The sequence below is a fragment of the Physeter macrocephalus genome, chromosome 6 (assembly GCF_002837175.3).
Source record: "Physeter macrocephalus isolate SW-GA chromosome 6, ASM283717v5, whole genome shotgun sequence".
Lineage (NCBI taxonomy): Eukaryota > Metazoa > Chordata > Mammalia > Artiodactyla > Physeteridae > Physeter > Physeter macrocephalus.
In genome coordinates, this window is record NC_041219.1 from 66,599,885 (window position 1) to 66,610,523 (window position 10,639).

Here is a 10,639-nt window from a genome sequence, read left to right on the forward strand (position 1 = left end):
AAAATATTCCCTAGGACACAGGTGCCAACTGGAAGAGCTCTCACTGATCAAGGCTGGACCAAGTTGGGCAAGGAGTATTAGATTATAATTCAAAGTATAAAGTAGTTATCCATAAACCCATACTGATATAAATGACTGATTAAATAAATAAATGGGGGGGAGGCTTGAATCTACCATGTAGAAGAATTCCAAACAATTTATATAGATACTCTGCCTTCTAGAAGGTAAAACGTAACTACCAACTCTTTAAGCGTGGGCTGCACATAGTGACTTCCTCCCACAGAGTATAGCATGAAAAGCAGGGAAAACAGAACTTTACAGAGGAGAAACTTGACAAACTCTACTTCAATCAGGTAATAAAGGTCCATATCAAGTGAAAAGTCATGTTGATAGAATGCACCTTTGATAAGATTTTATGAAAGTGGCACTTTACCTCTGAAGTCTTCCTTCCAAAAACTTGTAGCCTTGGTCTAATCGTGAGAAAAGCATCATTCAAACCCAACTGACAGACATTCTACCAAGTACATGACTAGTAGTTCTCAAAACCATCAAGTTCATCACAAACAAAGAAATGTGTGAGAAACTGTCACAACCAAGAGCAGCCTCGGGAAATATGACTAGTAAGTGTAATGTGAATCGTAGATGGGACCCAGGAACAGAAAAGTGACATTAGGTAAAAGGTAAGGAAATGTGAATAAAGTATGGACTTCAGTTAATAATAATGTAGCAATATTGGTTCATTCATTGTAATAAAAGTATTATACTAATTGAGTATGTTAATAATATTGGTGGAAAATGACATCAGCAAAAATGATGGAGTAGGAAACTCCAAAGATCTATCCCTCCACAAAAAACAGCAAATAAACTGGTAAACACTATCATTCAACATTTAAGTCTAATATCCATTTGAGCTAATTTTTGTATATTGTGTAACTTAATCAACTTTTTATTTTCCTCATTGCCTTGGGTCAATAACCGTGTTTCTGTCATTTACTATAGACCTTAGGCAACTCAATGTTTCTGAGCCTGTTACATTAACAATAAAATGTAGGATTGCTGCAAGGATTTAGGTTATTTTCTATTTGTTTATTTATTTGTTTGTTTATTTATTTAGGCTCTGCCATGCAGCTTGCTGGATCTTAGCTCCTCAACCCGGTTGGGCCCTCAGCAGTGAAAGTGGGGATTCTTAACCACTGGACTTCCAGGGAATTCCCTAATTTCTGTTTACTATCAGGCACATGTTAGGCACTGCTAACTTTGCAGAGATGGAACTCTCATGTTAGAAAAGGGACTGTCCTGGGAGAAGAATAGGAATAGTGACTGAAAGTGTGAAAGTTAAATTGTATACAAATGGGAAGTAGAAAGAGGGCACCAGTCCCTGAAAATGTGTAGGTTTTTAAGGAATTTAACACCAACTCCCACCACTACCACCATCACCACCACGTGCTCAGCTGGTGTGTAAGAATGCAAGACACGGAGAAGACCAATCTTTCACAAGCTCAAATTCCACCTTAACCTACCCCTTTGATGTTTTAAATGAAAATTTCTAGTGGCTGGTAAAAAAAGCTTAACTCTGAATACTACAGAGGGCTCAAACGTCATGGCCTAAGAATCCAGAATGCATCATAAGAACGTTTTCTTTGCTGATACAAATATTTCCAGAGGGTTATTACTTTGAAAGAAATGTAATTCAACAAATGCTTATGCATTACCCCAAAATATGGACTTTTAATAACTCCTGAAAAATGGAATTCAGTTCATATATTCTCCCAATAAAATGTTCATTGTTCAAGCCCATAAGGGGTTCACTAAATGTAAGCAATTCCATTTTCTGGATCCTAATCCACAACATGAGCTTTTTGCCATTGTGGCTCCCAAATAACCCCTGAAATTTGCATAAAGGTTTTGAGTGGAACCCCTGGAGGCACTATCTAGGGTGCATGTGTCTGCATCCCTCAAAAACACCATACACTCCCCCCTACCCAAAATTAAAATAAAGACCTCCTTTTTACAGCTACAGGGAGTTTCTCCACTCTTCTTTTCAAAAATAGGGCAACTTTATGTCTCAGCAATCAGCATCAGTGGCCTCCCCTGGTCACCATCCCCCAAACAAAAGTCAGGGTAAGTCTAGATTGCGCTCTGCATGTTTTCTATTTGAGGCTCTAAACAACCAGAAGCAGAAAAAAAGTAAAGGTCAAAATTAACAACATAATAAAACTTTCCTGTCACTAATCACTACAAGGTAATGAGAGTAACAAAAGGAAGAGTCCAGGTTTATGTTAATGCCTTCCAGCCAAAGACCACCAGAAACACACACAATAGGTTAATTCTTCATTGCAATGAGGGAGACACAAATGAAGAACCATGGGGTTTCTCAGTGAAAGGACTTACTGTTGGATTCAGGCTTGTGTCAGATGATTTGGGAGAGGGTTCAAGGAAGTTGGTGAAGAATCCGACAGTCATTCATGTTTCCTGGGCACTGTTTGGCACTTTTGTGTTTGGACAATATTCATGCTTTTGTCAGATGCTCTGTCATGATTACAGACTGGTTCTGTTTTTCTCCTTACCCACTGTGGTCACAGAGTAGCCTTGTCGGGTGCTGATGTGAAACGGTTCAGGTTTGGCAGATGAACACCATGGCCTGACTGTGAGTGTCAGGCCAGCTCTTAGCAACACCAAGGCCTCCCTGAAGGCACAAAGTCACTTCCTAGCTGTCACTTTAATCAGTTGTATGGAAACAAAAACCAAGGAATGTAACCTAACTAATCTAGGGGATCGTGGATGGTTTCCCTGAGGAACTGACATTTAAACTAAGAGTTTAAAAGTTAAAAGATCTTCTGTTACCACAGCCCAGGGGTTCATTTTAGCTGTTTCTTATGTTTTCTTCTGCTCATCAACACTATTATTTTTCTACAAGTGAATTAGGAATATTTAAAAAAAGATAGATTTTGTCTTCACAGTTAGTGAGCTGAGTTTGAGTGGTACCTGAAGAAAAACGAGAATAGGAAATACATCCTTTTTCCTTCCTTATTTCAAATCTTATTGGTATAAACGAGATATAAGTTTTTCCTGCTGCAAGAATTAATGAACTTTTTTGCAAAATTCATGTGATCAAAGTCTTTAAACCTCATGAAATTCCAGGTCTTCAGAAGGCTTTAGGGGTTTAGAGAAGGTTAAATCCTTGGGTTAATGGGTTGAACATCCCACCTGCTATTAGGTTGAACATAGATATTATAAATAACATCCTTCTGAAATGGGTCACACTTAAAAAAACAACTTATGGGGATCCTACTGATCTAACAAGAACTTGGGAAACTGGGAAGCATCCAACCACGTAAGGGCAGTCGGCTGATGGGGTGGTGGTTACCCCATTGCTGCAAACAACCCTTCGTTTACCAATGTATCGCTCTGGTGAAGCGGTTCCAACCACCAGTGGGAGGCTGCTGCCTTGAATTCCCCATGGGTCTCATCGATGACAACAAAAGCCCAGAAGCAGCTGCTCTTTGGGAGACTGAGGAAGAAACTGGCTATAAGGGTGATGTTGCTGAATGTTCCCCACCTGTACGTATGGATCCAGGTTTGTCAAATTGTACCACACACATTGTGACAGTAACTATCAATGGAGATGACGCTGAACACGTAAGGCCTAAGCCAAAGCCAGGAGATGGGGATTTTGCAGAAGTAATTTCCTTACCAAAGAATGACCTGCTGAAGAGACGTGATGCTCTGGTAGCTGATGAACATCTGACAGTGGACACCAGCGTCTATTCCTACCCTCTGGCACTGAAACATGCAAACACGAAGCCGTTTGAAGGGCCCTTCCTGAAGTTTCAAGGCCAAAGGACAGTAGCCACGTTTTTGTAAACAGAACCACCAGGCCTCCTTCGCTAAGAGTTTGTATTCAGCTTAGTTTTAATGTAGATTTGAAATTAGCTTTTTCATAAAATAAAAGCAATATAAATAAATTAATAAGCAAAGATTCTCCTGTAATCTGGCAAAATAGAAGCAGGCCTCTGAGAACTGGCTGTGTGTCCCTCTGGGAAGACTGTACCCTAATCTTAAATCCAGAGAGAGAGCCCGTGAGTAAGGATCTGAATGACTATGCACTGCGTAATCTGGGACATCTGACTCCTTATGGGTTGGATATTTGAATTCCCAGTGGCATTTTTATTTTAAATATTTAGTTCTGAGGCTAAACCATGATAATAGTAAAACATGGTAGATGTGATGTTTTTGTATATTTTTTCGGCCATCAACTGATAATGCATTAGTAAACATCTCAAACAAAGAATCGTTTTTGTTATTTTAGTTATAAATTCAGATTTAATTTCAACAAATACCTATGAGGGCCCCCTAATTTGTCAAAAATTGTACTGGTGATTTCATCTCACTACCATGCAACAATGTGGTAGAACAAGTATTAGTATGCCTGGTTGTTTGAAAAACAGTTAATAATGAACCATATTCTTCTACATATGACATTTAGTAAAGCAAAGTCCTGCTGATGGTGAGAAGCCCAGCATATGAAACAGCACAGGAATCTCATCTCTGACCAAGAGGCAACCTTCAATGTGCATTTAGTGCAGATTCAGAGACACTGAAAATTCATTCAGAGATCCAAGCACGTAAGTCCCCATAGTAGATCTTTTTTATAGATACAGAGTCTGGAGGCAGTTTGAATGCAAATCAAAATCATATGCACTCATAAGAATGTCTGTATAATTACAGGGTACCCAATCCAGTGCACAGCATCTGAGAATTAGTCTGAGAATGCAGGGGCTAATTGCTCTCCAGGATTCAAAAGGGCACCAAGCACCTGGGAATCTAATTCCTTCCCACTACAATATGCAGTAGTGGGTGTCTAGAAATTAAAACAATCGTAGATTTCATATTTCTTTTATACTGCCAAATACTTGCCAACCTATCTTATACAATCAGACATATTTTAGCATCTTGTAAATTCTACTAATTAAACCTGATACAAGCAAGTTGAAAGAGCAGCCTCAGCAGCAGAGGGGCAGAAGAAATTGGCTGACGAGAATGCCATACTGTCGGGACCCTCTAAAGTTTCTGTTTTGTTTCCACTGTTCCATTTTGCATATTTAAAAGTGCACTGGCTCAATATCTCAAAATAATTATTTCGCTTTATGTTGGAAAAAAAGGAGAAAGATATGGACACCCATTCTGGCCGTTTTATTGCGATGTACAGCTAACGCTGTGTCCGGCACCATTAGTTGCTATCTGACATACCAAACATAAATAAACAGGGAAGCAGGCTCAAGACTCTCACCCATTTTGGAAAACAGAGGAACACGACGGTAACCTGCAAAAAGAATCACATTTGATTAGAACAATAAAAATAAATTAATCAACAGTGGCCCCAGTAGCGCTCCTGAGAAATAATACAGTAAGCACATATAAAAGCTAGGACTATCCCCCAAAGTAAAATATTTGAAGTTTCTATTCCGACTTCCTACTAAACACCACACAGCTCACACTTCTCCTCCCTCAAAGTGCAGCGTCTCCAAAATTAGCCACCACCCTTCTGCTTCAGAAAGACTGTTTCCTAGGTACATCTCAGATGGTGGTAGAAAAGTAAAAATAAGGATAGAATTGGGAGCACAGAGTAAGTCACCCCTGAAAGGTAACTGCAAGGCAGCCCTGGAAAGAGTCAAGAAAAGAGAGCCTTGGGCTTCCAGTATCTCCTCAGGTGGGACGAAGGACTCACTGCTTCTCCCTTCTGTGCAGTTCCCATCCTTCATTCCTTCACAGTAGTCATGCCTACTCTTAGCTGAAACAAGAGAGCTATGTCCATGAAGAGAAATTCTCATACAAGCCAAGTATGTCCAATTAGTCTTCCTAGAAATCCCACTCCCCAACCCCACCTTCTGTATCAGAACACATTTCTGTAATTCCACTGGGAGAAAATATGTGTCAATATATAAATTTTCCTTTACATCTGACTGTCATGGAGAGAGCTATTTGGTGTATAAAAACGTGTCTTTGGTAAACTCCAATTATATATAAACATTAGCACAATCATCTTACTTTTAGGAATATTACCTTTGTTCATGCATAGAACTGGTAGAGTATATTGCCCAAGAAATTCATTTCCAGATATTAAACCTTGATTTTCAACAACAAAACGTATCAATGCCAATTCTGGCACCTGAATAATAAATGTGAATGTTTCATTCCATCTTGGACTAAAAGCTGAAATATAAAGAAAGAGATACAACCAAAAAGAAATCAAACACCATCCCTAGAGAAAAATGCATAATATCTGTTCTCTAAAATTCTTATTTTCAACACTTTTAATAGTAATAATAAAAGCTTAGGGTTTAAAGCACTTACATTTTTAATGCACCCAATGAGAAAGGAATAATAATGACAATAATAACACATTAGGTGTCTACAATTTCTGGGCAATATTCTAAAAACTTTAAGCAGATAATCTCATTTAATCCTCACAAAAACCCTATGAGGGTTATTTCTATCCACATTTACAGATGAGAAAACTGAGCCACAAAGATGTTACATAAGCTCCGAAGGGTTTCACATAAATAGCCATTAAGTGCTCGGGCAGGAAGTCAAACAAATGGAGTCAGATTTCAGAATGGAAACGTTTCACTATCATACAATATGACTGTTGTGTTCCAGCATTTTATTAACAAAGAAATTGAGACATGAGGAAGTTATATAACATCATTTTTCTATATCAGGTCCTATTATGAGAAGAGCTCTAGAGACAGTTGTTGGAATGAGAGCTCACTAATGTTTGCTCTCAAGTCAGCTCCTGAACCTTCTTTTGACTAACTGCTCATTTTAAAATCCAAAGTCAAGGAGGAGCTTCAAGATGGCAGAAGAGTAAGACTAGAGATCACCTTCCTCCCCAAAATATATCAGAAATACATCTACATGTGGAACTGCTCCTATAGAACACCTACTGAACGCTGGCAGAAGACCTCAGACCTCCCAAAAGCGAACAGACACACTCAGGCGACCTACACGCAGAGGCAGGGCCAAATCCAAAGCTGAACCCCAGGAGCTGTGCGAACAAAGAAGAGAAAGGGAAATCTCTCCCAGCAGCCTCAGGAACAGCAGATTAAATCTGCACAATCCACTTGATGTACCCTGCATCTATGCAATACATGAATAGACAACAAATCATCCCAAATTGAGGCAGTGGACTTTGGGATCAATGACATATATATATATTTTTTCTTTTTCTCTTTTTGTGAGTGTGTATGTGTATGCTTCTGTGTGTGATTTTGTCTGTATAGCTTTGCTTTTACCATTTGTCCTAGGGTTCTGTCTGTCCTTTTTTTTTTTTTTTAGTATAGTTTTTAGCACTTGTTATCACTGGGGGACTTGTTTTTTGGTTTGGTGGCTCTCTTTTTTCTTTCTTTCTTTCTTTTTTTAAAATTACTTTAAAAATTTTTTTAACAATTATTTTTTATTTTTTATTGTAATAACCTTATTTTATTTTATTTTTCTTTCTTTCTTTCTTTCTTTCATTTTCCCTTTTATTCTGAGCCGTGTGGTGGACAGGGTCGGTGCTCTGGCAGGGTGTCAGGCCTGTGCCTCTGAGGTGGGAGAGCCAAGGTCAGGACATTGGTCCACCAGAGACCTCCCAGCTCCATATAATATTAAGCGGTGAAAATCTCCAAGGGATCTCCATCTCAACGTCAAGACTCAGCTGCACTCAACGACCAGCAAGCTACAGTGCAGGACACCCTATGCCAAACTACTAGCAAGAAAGAAACACAAACCCACCCATTAGCAGAGAGGCTGCCTAAAATCATAATAAGTTCACAGACACCCCAAAACTCACCACCGGACATGGTCCTGCCCACCAGAAAGACAAGATCCAGCCTCATCCAGCAGAACACAGGCACCACTCCCCTCCACTGGGAAGCATACACAACCCACTGAACCTACCTTACCCACGGGCAGACACAAAAACAATGGAAACTACAAACCTGCAGGCTGCAAAAGGAGATCCCAAACACAGTAAGTTAAGCAAAATAAGAAGACAGGGAAATACAGAGCAGATGAAGGAGCAAGGTAAAAACCCACCAGACCAAACAAATGAAGAGGAAATAGGCAGTCTACCTGAAAAAGAATTCGGAATAATGATAATAAAGATGATCCATATTGTGGAAATAGAATGGAGAAAATACAAGAAACATTTAACAAGGACTTAGAAGAACTAAAGAGCAAACAAACAATGATGAACAACACAAGAAATGAAATTAAAAATTCTCTAGAAGGAATCAATAGCAGAATAACTGAGGCAGAATAACGGATAAGTGACCTGGAAGATAAAACAGTGGAAATAACTACTGCAGAGCAGAATAAAGAAAAAAGAATGAAAAGAATTGAGGACAATCTCAGAGTCCTCTGGGACAACCTTAAACGCACCAACATTCAAATTATAGGGGTCCCAGAAGAAGAGAAAAAGAAAGGGACTGAGAAAATATTTGAAGAGATTATATTTGAAAAATTCCCTAATACGGGAAAGGAGATAATCAAGTCCAGGAAGCACGAATAGCCCCATACAGGATAAATGCAAGGAGAAACACGTCAAGACACATATTAATCAAGCTATCACAAGTTAATTACAAAGAAAAATATTAAAAGCAGCAAGGGAAAAAAACCAAAAACTTACAAGGGAATCCCAAAAAGGTTAACAGCTGATCTTTCAGCAGAAACTCTGCAAGTCAGAAGAGAGTGGCAGGACATATTTAAAGTGATGAAAGGGAAAAACCTACAACCAAGATTACTCTACCCAGCAAGGATCTCATTCAGATTCGACAGACAAATTAAAACCTTTAGAGACAAGCAAAAGCTAAGAGAATTCAGCACCACCACACCAGCTTTACAACAAATGCTAATGGAACTTCTCTAGTCAGGAAACACAGGAGAAGGAAAAGACCTACAATAAGAAATCCAAAACAATTAAGAAAATGGTAATAGGAACATTCATATCAATAATTACCTTAAATGTAAATGGATTAAATGCTCCAACCAAAAGACACAGACTGGCTAAATGAATAAAAAAACAAGACCTGGGTATATGCTGTCTACAAGAGACCCACTTCAGACCTAGGGACACATACAGACTGAAAGTGAGGGGATGGAAAAAGATATTCCATGCAAAAGGAAATCAAAAGAAAGCTGGAGTAGCAATTCTCATATCAGAAAAAATAGACTTTAAAATAAACTACTATAAGAGACAAAGAAGGACACTCCATAATGATCAAGGGATGAATACAAGAAGAAGATATAACAGTTGTAAATATCTATGCACCCAACATAGGAGCATCTCAATATATAAGGAAAATACTAACAGCCATAAAAGGGGAAATCGACAGTAACACAATCATAGTAGGGACTTTAGCACCCCACTCTCACCAATGGACAGATCATCCAAAATGAAAATAAATAAGGAAACACAAGCTTTAAATGATACATTAAACAAGATGGACTTACTTGATATTTATAGGACATTCCATCCAAAAACAACAGAATACACTTTCTTCTCAAGTGCTCATGGAACATTCTCCAGGATAGATCATATCTTGGGTCACAAATCAAGCTTTGTTAAATTTAAGAAAATTGAAATCGTATCAAGTATCGTTTCCAACCACAACGCTATGAGACTAGATATCAATTACAGGAAAAAAATCTATAAAAATACAGACACATGGATCCTAAACAATACACTACTTAATAACCAAGAGATTGTTGAAGAAATCAAAAATCACCTAGAAACAAATGACAATGAAAACACGATGACTTAAAACCTGTGGGATGCAGCAAAAGCAGTTCTAAGACGGAAGTTTATAGCAATACAATCCTACTTCAAGAAACAAGAAACATCTCAAATAAACAACCTAACCTTACACCTAAAGCAATTGAGAAAGAAGAACAAAAATACCACAGAGTTAGCAGAAGGAAAGAAATCATGAAGACCAGGTCAGAAGGAAATGAAAAAGAAATGAAGGAAACAATAGCAAAGATCAATAAAACTAAAAGCTGCTTACTTGAGAAGATAAACAAAATGATAAACCATTAGCCAGACTCAAGAAAAAAAGGGAGAAGACTCAAATCAATAGAATTAGGCATGAAAAAGGAGAAGTAACAACTGACACTGCGGAAATACAAAGGGTCATGAGAGATTACTACAAACAAGTGTATGCCAAAACAATGGACAACCTGGAAGAAAAGGACAAATTCTTAGAAAAGCACAACCTTCCAAGACTGAACCAGGAAGAAATAGAAAATATGAACAGACCCATCACAAGCACTGAAACTGTAACTGTGATTAAAAATCTTAAACAAACAAAAGCCCAGGACCAGATGGCTTCACAGGCAAATTCTATCAAACATTTAGAGAAGAGCTAACACCTATCCTCCTCAAACTCTTCCAAAATATAACAGAGGGAGGAACACTCCCAAACTCATACTACGAGGCCACCGTCACCCTGATAACAAAACCAGACAAAGATGTCACAAAGAAAGAAAACTACAGGCCAATATCCCTGATGAGCATAGATGCAAAAATCATCAAAAAAATACTAGCAAACAGAATGCAACAGCACATTAAAAGGATCATACACCATGATCAAGTGGG

At 38.4% G+C, this 10,639-nt stretch overlaps 1 protein-coding gene and 1 pseudogene across 1 annotated transcript in view; one reads left to right on the forward strand and one right to left on the reverse strand.

The window, feature by feature from the left end:
* Positions 1-642: 642 nt before the first annotated feature.
* On the forward strand, positions 643-3,864 carry LOC102987871 (ADP-sugar pyrophosphatase-like; annotated as a pseudogene).
* Positions 3,865-5,237: 1,373 nt separating this feature from the next.
* The window catches only part of PLCZ1 (phospholipase C zeta 1), a 47,910-nt gene continuing 42,508 nt past the window's right edge, over positions 5,238-10,639 (reverse strand). Inside the window, exons 11-12 of the mRNA XM_007126979.3 lie at positions 6,064-6,213; positions 5,238-5,323 (exon numbers count right to left, since the gene is read on the reverse strand). Of these exons, the coding sequence (XP_007127041.2) occupies positions 5,238-5,323; positions 6,064-6,213 (236 nt within the window). The remainder of the gene's footprint in view (positions 5,324-6,063; positions 6,214-10,639) is intronic.